Here is a 16427-nt window from a genome sequence, read left to right as displayed (position 1 = left end):
GCAGGAGAATCGCTTGAACCCGGGAGGCGGAGGTTGCGGTGAGCCGAGATTACACCACTGCACTCCAGCCTGGACAATAAGAGCAAATCTCCATCTCAAAAAATAAAAATAAATAAAAATAAATAAGTTTTGAGGTAGCATTATGCAGCCACAGAGAGTCAGAACACTGGCATTACATGACACGTCCTTCCATCCACACCAGGTGACCCTACTAATGTATGAAGTATTTGAATTTGGCTCTAATTTTGAGATAGTTATATTTTTAATCACTTTAAGGAATTATTTTCCTAAACAAGTATTTTTACACTTGATCTTACCCAAAAGGCCGAGAAGCGATCTAAACAAGTATTTTTAAGCAGAAACAGAAATTTACTTATGTACAAATACACCCTTACCTACCTGAGGATATTTCTCATCTCCTTGGTGAATTATATGAAGATATTTGGATTTTCCAATATAGAAACATTTAAATTCCTGGAATAAGTCCCACTCCTTTATAAATATATGAACATGTTGGGCACTCTATTGTCCCATTAGGATTCATGAGTCTTCATTCAAATGTGAGAATGTGAGATTACTTTATGTTTTTTTTTTTGAGATGGAGTCTCGCTCTGTTGCCCAGGCTGGAGTGCAGTGGCGCTATCTCAGCTCACTGCAAGCTCCCCCTCCCAGGTTCACACCATTCTCTTGCCTCAGCCTCCCGAGTAGCTGGGATTACAGGCGCCTGCCACCACGCCCGGCTAATTTTTGTATTTTTAGTAGAGACGGGGTTTCTCCATGTTGGTCAGGCTGGTCTCAAACTTCTGACCTCAGGTGATCCACCCGCCTCAGCCTCCCAAAGTGCTGGGATTACAGGCGTAAGCCCCAGTGCCCGCCTGCTATCAAGACTATTAACATTGAAAATGGACACAGACTGGATTTCATTTGCCTTTAATTAAACACAAAGCTGGTATATATTTTTCTCTTCTAATAGCTGCTGGAAGTCTAAGTATATGGAAACAATACCTATGAAAATCAAATGGGCATTTTGGGCTTTGTGGATCATTAAAAGTTTACACTTAAAAATTATTGTTTAATTAAAAAAATAAAAATTAAAGGATGACTAATAAATTGGGATGTTACTCAAAATGGTAATCCTGTCTGCGGCTCACTTCAGTTATTCCTTGACTAGTTCTCTCACCACCCGTAGATTTTATCCTCACCGGGAAATCACGGCGGACTTGCCTAGATATCACTGTGCACACGGGAAAAGACTCCCAATGGGCCAGAAGTGTGCAGATGACCATAGCTCTTCCTCACCCCGTGAGGCACTCTAGTTTTCTGCAGAACAAATTTTTCCATCAGTGTGCAGGGGCAGCAAAATGACAATGCCAAGTATATAAGGCAATTTAAAATTATTTCACGCCGGGCGCGGTGGCTCAAGCCTGTAATCCCAGCACTTTGGGAGGCCGAGACGGGTGGATCACGAGGTCAGGAGATCGAGACTATCCTGGCTAACACGGTGAAACCCCGTCTCTACTAAAAAATACAAAAAACTAGCCGGGCGAAGTGGCGGGCGCCTGTGGTCCCAGCTACTCGGGAGGCTGAGGCAGGAGAATGGCGTGAACCCGGGAGGCGGAGCTTGCAGTGAGCTGAGATCCGGCCACTGCACTCCAGCCTGGGCGACAGAGCCAGACTCAGTCTCAAAAAAAAAAAAAAAAAATTATTTCACAAAGATATTAAAAACAAACACCCACATTGGCCGGGCGCGGTGGGTCACAGCTGTGATCCCAGCACTTTGGGAGGCTGAGGCAGGTGGATCACGAGGTCAGGAGATCGAGACCATCCTGGCTGACACGGTGAAACCCCGTCTCTACTGAAAATACAAAAAATTAGCCGGGTGTGGTGGCGGGCGCCTGTAGTCCCAGCTACTCGGGAGGCTGAGGGAGGAGAATGGCGGGAACCCAGGAGGCGGAGCTTGCAGTGAGCCAAGATTGTGCCACTGCACTCCAGCCTGGGCACGAGAGGGAGACTCCATCTCAAAAAAACAAACAAACAAAAAAACAAAACAACAACAAAAACACCCAAACATTTTGTGGTTTAAATCCATATGAAGTACCTGGTCCGAGATGCCAATGTCCAAACTCATAAAAACATATGACTTGGGCCTGGTGTGTTGGCTCACGCCTGTAAGCCCAGCACTTTGGGAGGCCAAGGTGGGCGGATCATGAGGTCAAGAGATCAAGACCATACTGGCCAACAAGGTGAAACCCCACCTCTACTAAAAATACAAAAAATTAGCTGGGCATGGTGGCGCACACCTGTATTCCTAGTCACGTGGGAGGCTGAGGCAAGATAATCACTTGAACCCAGGAGGTGGAGGCTGCAGTGAGCTGAGATCACACCACTGCACTCCAGCCTGGGCGACAGAGCGAAACTCTGCCACACACATACTATATATACATATATATGACATGCCCTAAAATTTGTAATATTTGCAGACATGAGGCTGAACCATAAGTATACAATTTTGTTTTCTTTTATTTTTTTGAGACAGAGTCTTGCTCTTGTCGCCCAGGCTGGCATGCAATGACACAATCTCGACTCACTACAACCTCTGCCTCCCAGGTTCAAGTGATTCTCCTGCCTCAGCCTCTGGAGTAACTGGGGTTACAGGCGCCTGCCACCATGCCCAGCTAAGTTTTGTATTTTTAGTAGAGACAGGGTTTTTCTATGTTGGCCAGGCTGGTTTCAATCTCTAGACCTCGTGATCTGCCCTCCTCGACCTCCCAAAGTGCTGGGATTACAGGAGTGAGCCACTGCACCTCGCCCAGAACTATAATTTTTAAAGTCACCAAGTTGATTTGGCAATTCAGTTTCAATATTTTAATACATTCTTCCAGTAAACAAAAAATAGAGATTGACATTTGTTAGTATACAATTTATTTGAAAAACTCAGTTAAATAGGCTATTTCTCAGAAACATTTTATCCATTTGTATAGCATCCAACTTCTTTGAAAACACAGTTAAAACACAGTAAATAGAGATTTCTCGGAAACAGAAATTTTTGTTTTAATAATACATAATCGGCCGGGCGCAGTGGCTGACGCCTGTAATCTCAGCATTTTGGGAGGATGAGGCGGGCAGATCACAAGGTCAGGGGATCGAGACCATCCTGGCTAACACGGTGAAACCTTATCTCTACTAAAAAAATACAAAAAATTAGCCGGGCATGGTGGCGGCGCCTGTAGTCCCAACTACTCCAGAGGCTGAGGCAGGAGAATGGCGTGAACCCAGGAGGCGGAGCTTGCAGTGATCCGAGATTGTGCCACTGCACTCCAGACTGGGAGAGAAAGCGAGACTCCGTTTCAAAAAAAAAAAATACATAATCAAACATAATAACTGAATACATACTGAGAGATTGTATTCAGCTCTGTGTGACAGGAAATTCCCATAGTGTGCCTGATAAGCCAGTATTGTCTTTCTTTTTCTCATGAAAGTAGGATTTATCTCATGAAGAATACTAGGTCACGGTAGTTTTCAGTGATGCAGTAGGGACACAATCCCGTGCTTTTATGGTTGTACCATTGTATCTGTCATGGAAGCAAAACACAGAAGCACAAGAAATACTGAGAGAATGAGGTATTAAGACAATGATAATATGGCCTGGCACGGTGGCTCACGCCTGTAATCCCAGCACTTTGGGAGGCTGACGTGGGTGGGTCACCTGAGGTCAGGAGTTTGATACCACCCTGGCCAACAAGGTGAAACCCCGTCTCTACTAAAAATGCCAAAATTAGCCAGGCATGGTGGTGGCACGTACCTGTAGTCACAGCTACTCGGGAGGCTGAGGCAGGAGAATCGCCTGAACTAGGGAGGCGGAGGTTGCAGTGAGCCGAGATCATGCCATTGCACTCCAGCTTGGGCAACAGAATGAGACTCTGTCTCAAAAAATAATAATAATAAAGGAAAAAAAGGCCAGACGTGGTGGCTCAAGCCTGTAATCCCAACACTTTGGGAGGCGGAGACGGGTGGATCATGAGGTCAGGAGATCGAGACCATCTTGGCTAACATGGTGAAACCCCGTCTCTACTAAAAATACAAAAAACTAGCCAGGCGAGGTGGCAGGCGCCTGTAGTCCCAGCTACTTGGGAGGCTGAGGCAGAAGAATGGCGTGAACCCGGGAGGTGGAGCTTTCAGTGAGCCGAGATCCGGCCATTGCACTCCAGCCTGGCTGACAGAGCGAGACTCCATCTCAAAAAAAAAAAAAAAAAGAAAAGAAAAGAGAAACATTAGTAAATTTATAAGAAAAAACCGTTATGTATGAACAGTTCGGTACTATAGATGAGAGAGGACTTACAGAATTCTCCCCTCAACTTTATCTGCAAGAGAATTGCAAATTCATTTGCTAGAGGCCCACTTTTAGGATGTGGTCCTCATAAAGGCAATACCATATTTATAAATGTCATGAGATTCTTCTCCTGCTGTGAATTTTCTTTTTTCTTTGTTTTTTGAGACGGAGTCTCGCTCTGTCACCCAGGCTGGAGTGCAGTGGCGCGATCTCTGCTCACTGCAAGCTCCGCCTCCCCGATTCATGCCATTCTCTTGCCTCAGCCTCCCGAGTAGCTGAGATTACAGGCGCCCACCACTGCGCCCGGCTAATTTTTTTTTTTTTTTTTTTTTTTTTTTTAGTAGAGATGGGGTTTCACTGTAGCCAGGATGGTCTCGATCTCCTGACCTCATGATCCACCTGTCTCGGCCTCCCAAAGTGCTGGGATTACAGGCATGAGCCACCGTGCCTGGCCCTCCTGCTGTGAATTTTCTGAACCATGATATATGAGTTAATTTGCACAGGTTTTCCCCCATTACTTAGATGCATAGGGTTTCCTTCCTGCGTGACTTCTCACATGACCTTGAAAGGCTTTGGGACAACTGAAAGCTTTCCCACATTTTTCGCACTTACTGGGCTTCTCTCCAATCTGCATTCTTGCATTTTTGGAAGAGCAAAGCCCACCAGAAGGTTTTCCCACACTGGCTGCACTGACAGGTTTCTCTCCCGTGTGCTTTCTCTCATGTTTGTGTAAAGATGAGGACCAACCATACGTTTTCCCACATTTTCCACATTTATAGACTTTCTCTCTAGTTTGCAATTCGACATTTGTGGAGGGGTGAGGCCTCGCTGAAGGCTTTCCCACGCTGCCCCTCCTCACGGGCTTCTTTTTAGCATGCGTTCTTGCGTGTTTGTGTAAGGAGGAGGGCCAACCAAATGCTTTCCCGCATGTTTCACACTTATAGGGTTTCTCTCCGTTGTGAATTCTCACGTGTCGCTGAAAGGATGTTGCCCAGCAGTAGGCTTTCCCACACTGCTTGCACTCGTAGGGTTTCGCTCCGGCGTGCATGATCGTATGGACTCGAAAGGATTTCTGACACCTGAAGCCTTTCCCACAGTGCTTGCACTCATACGGCTTCCCTCCAGTGTGCATCATCACGTGTGCCCGAAAGGATTTGGGACAACTGAAGCCTCTCCCACACTGGCCACATTCATAGGGCTTCTCTCCAGTGTGAGTCCTCACGTGTTCGGCGAGAGAGTGAGAACGAAGAAACGTCTTCCCGCAAGATTGACAGGCATAGGGCTTCTCTCCACTGTGGGTTTTCTCATGCATCTGTAGGTAGGAAGGGCGACTGAAGGCTTTCCCACATGCCTTACATGTATATAATTTTTGTCCAGAGTGAGCTCTCTTGTGCCTCATCAGGGATGAAGAATGGGTGAAGAGTTTTCCACACTGACTGCATTCATACCGTCTCACACCAGTACGATGATTCTTGCGCAGATGACGATTACAATTTCGAGTCTTTCTGAAGGTTTCTCCACGCTTATTACCTTTACCGCTTTTACATGGTCTCTCCACCCTTGGATTTCTGCTAAAAATGGGCAGCACATTATTAATGGTTTATGCCTTCCATAATTTATTTTATTTTTTCCCTTGAGGCAGAGTTTTGCTCTTGTTGCCCAGGCTGGAGTGCAATGGCACGATCTTGGCTCACTGCAACCTCCGCCTCTCGGGTTCAAGTGATTCTCCTGCCTCAGCCTCCTGAGTAGCTGGGATTACAGGCATGCGCCACCACTCCCGGCTAATTTTGTATTTTTAGTAGAGACAGGTTTTCTCCATATTGGTCAGGCTGCTTTCGAACTCCTGTCCTCAGGTGAGCCACCTGCCTTGGCCTCCCAAAGCGCTGGGATTACAGGCGTGAGCCACTGTGCCCAGTCAATTATTTCTTTTCTTTTTTTTTTTTGAGACGGAGTCTTGCTCTGTTGCCCGGGCTGGAGTGCAGTGGCCGGATCTCAGCTCACTGCAAGCTCCGCCTCCCGGGTTTACGCCATTCTCCTGCCTCAGCCTCCCGTGTAGCTGGGACTACAGGCACCTGCCGCCTCACCTGGCTAGTTTTTTGTATTTTTTAGTAGAGACGGGGTTTCACCGTGTTAGCCAGGATGGTCTCGATCTCCTGACCTCGTGATCCTCCCGTCTCGGCCTCCCAAAGTGCTGGGATTACAGGCTTGAGCCACCGTGCCCGGCCAATTATTTCTTAATATATATTAATGAACATTAGGATAACATTTTTGCCATTTTCTGTATAAGGGTATAAGTTTCCTCTATTGTTGAAATTATTTCAAACTGGAATAAACGAAATACTCTGGTAGAAAGTTCAACCACAGCCCACTACAAAAACAATAGTAATATATGGGGTTCTCCCAGAATTGTTTCTAACAGAATTATCTTTTTTTTTTTTTTCACTCTGTTGCCCAGCCCAGGCTGGAGTGCAGTGGCACGCTCTTGGCTCACTGCAACCTCCGCCTCCTGGATTCAAGCAATTCTCCTGTCTCAGCCTCCTGAGCAGCTGGGATTACAGGCACCTGCCACCACACCCATTTTTGTATTTTTAGTAGAGACGAGGTTTCACCATATTGGTCAGGCTAGTCACAAACCCCTCACCTCAGGTGATCCGCCTGCCTCGGCCTCCCAAAGTACTGGGATTACAGGCGTGAGCCACTGCACCCGGCGATACTGCCTTTTTCTTGTTGTTTTTTTTTTTTTTCTTGAGACGGAGCCTTGCTCTGTCACCCAGGCTGGAGTGCAGTGGCCGGATCTCCTCCTCTTGGCAAGCTCCTCCTCTTGGGTTCACGCCATTCTCCTGCCTCAGCCTCCCAAGTAACTGGGACTACAGGCGCCTGCCACCTCGCCCGGCTAGTTTTTTGTATTTTTTAGTAGAGACGGGGTTTCACCGTGTTAGCCAGGATGGTCTCGATCTCCTGACCTCGTGATCCACCCGCCTCGGCCTCCCAAAGTGCTGGGATTACAGGCTTGAGCCACCGCGCCCGGCCTTTTTTTTTTTTTTTGAGACGGAGTCTCGCTCTGTCGCCCAGGCTGGAGTGCAGTGGCCGGATCTCAGCTCACTGCAACCTCTGCCTCCCAGGTTCACGCCATTCTCCTGCCTCAGCCTCCCAAGTAGCTGGGACTACAGGCGCCCTCCACCTCGCCTGGTTAGTTTTTTTGTAGTTTTTAGTAGAGACGGGGTTTCACCGTGTTAGCCAGGATGGTCTCGATCTCCTGCCCTCGTGATCCACCCGCCTCGGCCTCCCAAAGTGCTCGGATTACAGGCGTGAGCCACCACGCCCGGCCCTGCCTTTTTCTTCTCAGTGCAACTCACCTCGAACATCTCTTCTTGGTGTTGTGCTTGTCTTTCACACTATGTTCTTCCCAGTTTTTTCCTAAAAGGGAGGCCCACGTATGCTTTCTTGTGAACTTTTCTATTTTCTGTTTAAGGGATAATTTTTCTCCAGAAGTATCCTGCTGAGAAATGGACCCATTGGTTTTAGGTTGAGCCTCATTATCTGAAACAAAAAAGTGAACAAATATGAGGAGGAAGGCATCTGCAAAGAAAGAAGTCATTCAGGTGTTTAATTGTTTCATGACTTCATTATGCTATTTTATTTACTTATTTATTTATTTATTTGTGAGACAGAGTCTCACTCTGTCACCCGGAATGGAGTGCAATGGCACGATCTCGGCTCACTGCAACCTCCATCTCCTGCGTTCAAGCCATTCTCCTGCCTCAGCCTCCCGGGTAGCTGGGATTACAGGTGCCCGCCACTACATCCAGCTAATTTTTTGTATTTTTAGTACAGACGAGGTTTCACCATATTGGCCAGGCTGGTCTCGATCTCCTGACCTTGTGATTCGCCTGCCTTGGCCTCCCAAAGTGCTGGGATTACAGGTGTGAGCCACCGCGCCCGGCCTGACTTCATTATGAAGAAGTACAAGAGCTTTCTGCCATCTTGGAGCCTGGGGAGGCCTGCAGGGAAAGTGACTTCCAAAAGAAAATGCGTCTGGAAGGTGGTGGTCCAAGGCCATTTTGGCTGCCTGTAAGCAGGGTCTCCAGAACCAAAGAGAGCACACAGCTGTTCTTTTTTTTTTTTTTTTTTTGAGACGGAGTCTCGCTCTGTCGCCCAGGCTGGAGTGCAGTGGCCGGATCTCGGCTCACTGCAAGCTCCGCCTCCCGAGTTCACGCCATTCTCCTGCCTCAGCCTCCCCTATAGCTGGGACTACAGGCGCCCGCCACCTTGCCCGGCTAGTTTTTTTTTTGTATTTTTTAGTAGAGACGGGGTTTCACCGTGTTAGCCAGGATGGTCTCGATCTCCTGACCTCGTGATCCGCCCGTCTCGGCCTCCCAAAGTGCTGGGATTACAGGCGTGAGCCACCGCGCCCGGCCTCACACAGCTGTTCTTAAAATTGAAGGTGTTTGGCCGGGCGCGGTGGCTCACGCCTGTAATCCCAGCACTTTGGGAGGCCGAGGCGGGCGGATCACGAGATCAGGGGATGGAGACCAGCCTGGCTAACACGGTGAAACCCCGTCTCTACTAAAAACACAAAAAATTAGCTAGGCGTCGTGGGGGGCACCTATACTCCCAGCTACTCGGGAGGCTGAGGCAGGAGAATTGCATGAACCCGGGAGGTGGAGCTTGCAGTGAGCCGAGATCGTGCCACTGCACTCCAGCCTGGGCGACAGAGTGAGACTCCGTCTCGACCAAAAAAAAAAAAAAAAAAAAAAAAATAATAATAATAATAATAATAATAATAATAATAATAATTGAAGGTGTTTATGCCCAAGATGAAACTGAATTCTATTTGGGTAAGAGACATGCTTATGTATACAAAGCAAAAAACAACACGGTGACTCCTGGTGGCAAAACAAACCAAACCAAACCAGAAGCATCTGGGGAAAGGTCATTCAGGCCCACAGAAACAGTGGCATAATTCATGCCAAATTCTGAGGCAGTCTTCCTGCTAAGGCCATTGGACACAGAATCCCTGTGATGCTGTCCCCCTCAAGGATTTCAACTAATGAGAAAAAAAAAAAGAAAAAGTACAAGCAGTCAAAATGGTAGATAATTTTAAATGCACAGAAAAATCATCACAATGTTTCAAATAATTAACATCTCCGTGCCACCAATATATACCCGCACTGGTAACACAAAAGGACCCTAAGTCTTTTTTTTTTTCTTTTTCTTTTATTTTTTTTGAGATGGAGTCTCGCTCTGTCGCCCGGGCTGGAGTGCAGTGGCCGGATCTCAGCTCACTGCAAGCTCCGCCTCCCAGGTTCACGCCATTCTCCTGCCTCAGCCTCCCGAGTAGCTGGGACTACAGGCACCCGCCACCACGCCTGGCTAATTTTTTGTATTTTTAGTAGAGACGGGGTTTCACTATGTTAGCCAGGCTGGTCTCGATCTCCTGACCTCGTGATCAGCCCGCCTCGGCCTCCTGATGTGCTGGGATTACGGGCGTGAGCCACTGTGCCTGGCCGACCCTAGGTCTTTTCAACAAGACAGAAAGAAAAGTACAGATTAATAGATTTTTATTATCACAGAGAAGCTACTGAATTTTAGGTCCAGGACATCAATGATTATAACTGTCTCATTAACCAATGTATTCCCTTTCTACATTATAAATCTTAGAATAGGCTTAATGAGCAAGAAATATTTATTCTTTTTCTTTTTCTTTTTGGAGATGGAGTCTCACTCTGTCGCCCAGGCTGGAGTGCAGTGGTGCCATCTCGGCTCACTGCAACCTCTGCCTCCCGGATTAGAGCGATTCTCCTGCCTCAGCCTCCAGAGTAGCTGGGACTACAGGCGCACGCAGCCACGCCTAGCTAATTTTTTGTATTTCAGTAGAGACTGCATTGCACTGTGCTGCCCAGGCTGGTCTCAAACTCCTGAGCTCAGGCAATCCATCCACCCTGGCCTCCCAAAGCACTGGGATGACAGGCGTGAGCCACTGTTCCCGGCTCTTTTTTCTTTTCTCTTTAAAACAAGGTCTCAATTTGTCACCCTGGCTGGAGTACAGTGGTGTGATCACGGGTCACTGTAGCCTTGGACTCCTGGGCTCAAGTGATTCTCCTGCCTCAGCCTCCCAAATAGCTAGGACTATAAGAGCATGCTACCACGCCGGGCTCATTTTTGATTTTTTTGTAGAGACAGGGTCTCACTATGTTGCCCAGGCTGGTTGCCAACTCCTAGCCTCAAGTGATCCTCCTGCCTTAGCCTCCCCAAAGCACTGGGAATACAGGCATGAGCCACTGCAACCAGACAAAACATGTATTATCTAATAACCAAGTGCAGAAATAATGCCATCCTTACCTACTGAGGCCAGGTGCTTGAACGTCTCCAGCATCACTTCTCTGTAGAGGTTTCTCTGAGCAGGATTCAGCAAGGCCCACTCCTCCAGGGTGAACCCCACAACCACGTCTTCAAAGACCACCGTGTCCTAAAACAAACCACATACGTGTACGTGAGGATGGTGGAACTCACAGCACTGGGGAGCTGAACTCCGTTCATAGGACACTCACACAAGATCCCGCAGTCTCCCAATATCGACTTAAGACTCAGTCGTCAGGCTTCTTCCCCTCTGTCTGTTATCACTTCCTGTGTCGTAGGTTTTTTTTGTCTTTGACAAATAAAACTGGCACACATTTAAGGTGTAGATGACAATTTGATGCACATATATACTGGGAAATGATTGCCATGAAGTTAATTAACACATCTGTCACCAGTTACCTTTTTAAAAAATTTGATGGGAAGAACAAGTAAGATTTACACTCTTAGTACATTTCTTTCTTTCTTTCTTTTTTTTTTTTTTTGAGACGGAGTCTTGCTCTGTCGCCCCAGGCTGGAGTGCAGTAGGGCGATCTCGGCTCACTGCAAACTCCGCCTCCTGGATTCAAGTGATTCTCCTGCCTCAGTCTCCTGAGTAGCTGGGATTACAGGTGCACACCACCACGCCTGGCTAATTTTTTTATTTTTAGTAGAGACGGGGTTTCACCATGTTGGCCAGGCTGCTCTCGAACTTCTGACCTCAAGTGATCCAACCGTCTTGGTCTCCCAAAGTGGTGGGATTACAGGCGTGAGCCACTGTGCCTGGTCTTTTAGTACATTTCAAGTATACAGTACAGTATCCTTAAATACAGTCACCATGTTGTACACTGGACGTAGAGAATTTATTCATCTTACAACGGAAAGTTGATTCCCTTTGACCAACATGTCTCCCCACTTCCCCTGCCCCTCAGCCCCAGGCAGCCACTCTTCTACTCTCTTCCTCTAGGAATCTGGCTCTTTTCGAGTCTCCAGGTAAGTAAGATCATCTGGTATTCATCTTTCTATGCCTGGCTTGTCTCACATGTGCTCCAGGTTCATCCATGCTGCCAACAATGGCAGGATTTCCTTCTTTATTATGACTGAATAACATTTAACTGTACATGTGTGTATATCATATATATATTTTTTTTTCTTGAGACAGCATCTTGCTCTGGTGCCCAGGTTGGAGTGCAGTGGCGTGATCTCGGCTCACTGCAACCTCCGTGTGTCATATATTCCTTATCCTGTGTCATAGTCTTTAGAAAAAAAAAATTTTTTTTTGAAATAGAGTCTCGCTCTGTCACCTAGGCTGGAGTGCAATGGTGCGATCTGGGCTCACTGCAACCTCCGCCTCCAGTGTTCAAGTGATTCTCCTGCCTCAGCCTCCCGAGTAGCTGGGATTACAGGTGTGTGCCACCACGCCCAGCTAATTTTTATATTTTTAGTAGAGCTGACGTTTCACCATGTTGGCCAGGGCTGGTCTCAAACTCCTGACCTCAGGCGATCTGCCTGCTTTGGCCTCCCAAAGTGCTGAGATTATAGGCATGAGCCACTGCAACCAGCCAGAAAATTTTTTAGAGACAAGGTCTCACTCTGCTACACAGGCTGGAATGCAATGGCACAATGAGAGCTCACTGCAGCCATGAACTCCTGGGCTCAAGCCATCCTCCCACCTCAGCTTCCCAACTAACTGGGATTACAGGTGTGTGCCACCACACCTGGCTAATTTTTATTTTTATTTATTTATTTAAATTTCATTTATATATTTATTTTTGAGACAGAGTCTCGCTCTGTCGCCCAGGCTGGAGTGCAGTGGCACGATCTCGGCTCACTGCAAGCTCCGCCTCCTGGGTTCACGCCATTCTCCTGCCTCAGCCTCCCCTGTAGCTGGGACTACAGGTGCCCGCCACTGCACCCGGCTAATTTTTTGTATTTTTAGTAGAGACGGGGTTTCACTGTGTTAGCCAGGATGGTCTCGATCTCCTGACCTCGTGATCCGCCCGTCTCGGCCTCCCAAAGTGCTGGGATTACAGGCGTGAGCCACCGCGCCTGGCCTTATTTTTATTTTTAGTAGACTCAGGGTTTTACCATGTCGGTCAGGCTGGTCTTGAACTCCTGACCTCAACTGATCCATCTGCCTCGGCCTCCCAAAGTGCTGGGATTACAGGTATGGGGGCCTAGCCCAAAATAGTAAAATGCCAACTGCTCCCTGAAATTAGAAACAACAGAAGCTTTCAGAAGTGATCCACTTTAATCATGGCAAATGTAGTATACAATGAAAAAATACAGAAAGGAGAAAATTGTTCTGTGTGGGAGAAACAGCCAGAGGTTAGGCCCTAAGGAAGGAGTGGGCCCTTGGCTCTTTCAGGTACAGCCAGAGCCTGTGTGACGGGGCAGAGGGGGATGGGGACATGACAGCCAAAGGGGGTCGAGTGATGGGAAGTGAGGCACATCACTTCGTGGGGAACTCATCAGCCACAGGAAGGACTTTGGCTTTGGCTCTGAATGACTCCAGGCCTTTGCACAGAGCAGTGATCTCATGTGACAGCTGAGACTAGATCATAGGGGGCAGATGCAGACACCAGGACACCTGCTAGGAGGCGAAAGCCGCACGAGGTGAGAAGCAGGCGTGTCACCTTGGGTGGTCACAGTGCAGTCGCGTGCAGGACCAGCCTAAGAGGAGATACACAATTTCCTGATGGGCTCAAGCTGGGGCAAGACAGAACAGGGAGAATCGAGGAAGACTGATTATTTCCCTCAGGAAAACTGGCATCATGGAGTCACCAGCAACTCAGTTGTAGACGGTTATATGTGACCTGAGAACTGACCAATCAGGCAGCTGGGGTGGGGCCTAGAGAACTGACCAATCAGGGGAGCGTAGATGGAGCATGGAGAACTGTCAATCAGGGGGGTTGGGGCAGAGCCTGGAGACCTGTCCAATCAAGGGAGCTGAGGCAGGGCCTGGGAACCTGACCAATTAGGAAAGCTGGGGTGGGGCCTGAAGAACTGTCCAATCAGCAGAGCTCAGGGAGGCAGGCTAATTTTTATTATTTTGGATCAGGCTTTTGGGGAAGAGGATGAGGGTATGCTGCAAAGCAGATGAGAACAAGACATTCAAGTGGATACACATATAATAATGTCTTTAGTGGCCCTGGTCATAATGGAAAAAATTTGAAAACGCCCAGTCACTAGCAAACAGTGGAACTAACAAACACTAACAACATATCCTTATGAGTGAATACAAAAGAGTGATTAAAGGGGCTGCGCATGGCGGCTGTCACCTATAATCCCGGCATTTTGGGAGGCTGAGGCGGGCGGATCACCTGAGGTCAGGAGTTCGAGCCCAGCCTGACCAACATGGTGGAACCCCCGTCTCTACTAAAAATACACAACTTAGCTGGGTGTGGCCATGCATGCCTGTAACCCCAGCTACTCGGGTGGTCGAGGCAGGAGAATCCCTTGAACCCGGGAGGTGGAGGTTGCAGTGAGCCGAGATCGTGACACTGCACTCCAGCCTGGGCGACAGAGCATGACTCTGTCTCAAAAAAATAAAAAATAAAAGAACAGGCCGGGCGCGGTGGCTCAAGCCTGTAATCCCAGCACTTTGGGAGGCCGAGACGGGTGGATCACGAGGTCAGGAGATCGAGACCATCCTGGCTAACACGGTGAAACCCCGTCTCTACTAAAAAAAAAATACAAAAAACTAGCCGGGCGAGGTGGCGGGCGCCTGTAGTCCCAGCTACTCGGGAGGCTGAGGCAGGAGAATGGCGTGAACCCGGGAGGCGGAGCTTGCAGTGAGCTGAGATCTGGCCACTGCGCTCCAGCCTGGGCGACAGAGCGAGACTCCGTCTCAAAAAAAATTAAAAAAAATAAAATAAAATAACAGAATTATTATCTGTTACAACTTCCCTACCCTGGAAAAAGAGAATAACTGATATTTTAGCAAGTTTTTGTAATTCACCAAATTAAACACCAAACATTTTTTCTTATAGGAATGTATTCATTTCGGAGGGTGTCATAATAAGAGAGAGATTGTCTCTCTTTCTCTGCGATTCTTTCTCCCGGGAGCCCCGTCAAGGGCTAAGCCCTGGAATCCCATTTGTCATCACCGAAAAGAAAACAACAGATGTGAGAAACTTAACCATACGTGCAAAAAAGGAACAGGGAAAAAAAAAAAAAGAAAGGCACGGAAGAATTTTTAACAAATGGAATGTAAGACGAGAACTTTATTTTTTTTCTGAAATTCACCTCCTTGGAAATATTTTATCTTTCAAACTCTCTTCTTTACTGTATGTTCCATGGACTGAAAAAAATCTCAGGCTCAAGTAACCAAATCCATCTTTAGAAGGAGAGAGGCCCAGGCAGGGACGGCTGGCCTGGAGTCCGGCCTGCGGGCCTTTGGGGTCAGGAGCGCCCGCACCACCTGTCCACCCCTCGCCCCTCCCAGGGACGTGGGCCTGGGCCCCAAGTTTGCATCCAAAGCGCATTCTGCTTTGGGGGTTGTTGCACCGCGTCGCTGGGGTGGGTTTTTTGTTTTTTTGTTTGTTTGTCTGTTTTTGTTTTTGGACTTTGGGTTAGTTTTTCTTCCAGTTAACTTTGTGAGACCCCCCCAGGGCAGGAGTCATCTCTGTCTTTTCTTTTCCCTCCATCCCAGCGTCCTGACAACTACGACTTTGCAGGGCATGAAGACTTGGGCAGGGGATTCCCCGCAGGACCCGGGGGTGACACGGGGACAGAGGCTCCATGGGGCTCCCAGGCGGCTCCCCTGGGAGTTTCAGCGTGTTCTGGCCGCTTCCAACCCTCCCCTCCCAGGACTCCGGCTCAGGCTCGGCTCCTGCCCTGCACTCACCATGTCCTGCAGGACCCAAGACCTGAGCTCTTCGCCGAGCTCCCTGCGCCTCGCAGCGGGTACCGGTGAGCACAACGGGAACACCCGTGGTCACTCAGGGCAGGCCGGGAGTGCTCAGCAGGGAGGGCGGCAATGCCCCGCCCCTGGGGCTGATTGGACGGTTCTCTTCTCTGCTCACGTCTGAGTGGAGAGTTCACCAGTCACATCCCAAATCCCCTGATTGGACAGTTCGTTAGACTCTGCCCCTGCTCTTCTAGTTGGTCAGCTTGCTAGCCCTGAGCTCTGCTGACTGGACAGTTCTTCAGGCCCCACCCCGGCTTTCCTAATTGGTCAGGTTTCCAGGCCCTGCCTCAGCTCCTTTGATTGGACAGGTCTCCAGGCTCTGCCCCAACCCACCCCCCCCCCCCGATTGACAGTTCTCCATGCTCCACCTAAGCTCCCCTGATTGGTCAGTTCTCAAGGCCCCACCCCAGCTGCCTGATTGGTCAGTTCTCAGGTCTTGGGTCCTGCAGGCAGCATCCCCCACCCACAGTGGTCTCCTTCCTGAAATGAAAATGGTGCTGACTTAGAGGCAAACCTGGGCCCTTCGGTTATCCACCTGTAGAACAGAGCAGCTTCGGCCGGGCAGGGTGGCTCATGCCTGTAATCCTAGCACTTTGGGAGGCCGAGGTGGGCGGATCACGAGGTCAGGAGATCAAGACCATCCTGGCTAACACGGTGAAACCCCGTCTCTACTAAAAATACAAAAAATTAGCCGGGCGTGGTGGCGGCGCCTGTAGTTCCAGCTACTGGGGAGGCTGAGGCAGGAGAATGGCGTGAACCCGGGAGGTAGAACTTGCAGTGAGCTGAGATTGCGCCACTGCACTCCAGCCTGGGCGACAGAGCAAGACTCTGTCTCAAAGCAAAACAAAA

The 16427-nt window shown here is 48.6% G+C and overlaps 1 protein-coding gene across 2 annotated transcripts; it reads right to left on the bottom strand.

The window, feature by feature from the left end:
* Positions 1 to 2842: 2842 nt before the first annotated feature.
* ZNF556 (zinc finger protein 556) lies at positions 2843 to 15631 on the bottom strand. 2 transcript variants are annotated; one of them, XM_005587481.5, is made up of 4 exons: positions 15516 to 15631; positions 10673 to 10799; positions 7687 to 7870; positions 2843 to 5901 (listed from the first exon to the last, which is right to left on the bottom strand). In XM_005587481.5, the coding sequence occupies exons 1-4, from the start codon at positions 15516 to 15518 to the stop codon at positions 4845 to 4847; spliced, it is 1371 nt and encodes a 456-aa protein (XP_005587538.3). In that variant the 5' UTR covers positions 15519 to 15631; the 3' UTR covers positions 2843 to 4844. The 2 variants fall into 2 exon arrangements, with proteins under 2 accessions (XP_005587538.3, XP_005587539.3); XM_005587482.5 differs by having other exon boundaries at positions 2843 to 5898.
* Positions 15632 to 16427: the final 796 nt, after the last annotated feature.

This window comes from Macaca fascicularis, chromosome 19 (genome assembly GCF_037993035.2).
Source record: "Macaca fascicularis isolate 582-1 chromosome 19, T2T-MFA8v1.1".
NCBI classification, from domain to species: Eukaryota; Metazoa; Chordata; class Mammalia; order Primates; family Cercopithecidae; genus Macaca; species Macaca fascicularis.
This window is presented reverse-complemented; position numbering and strand designations above follow the sequence as displayed.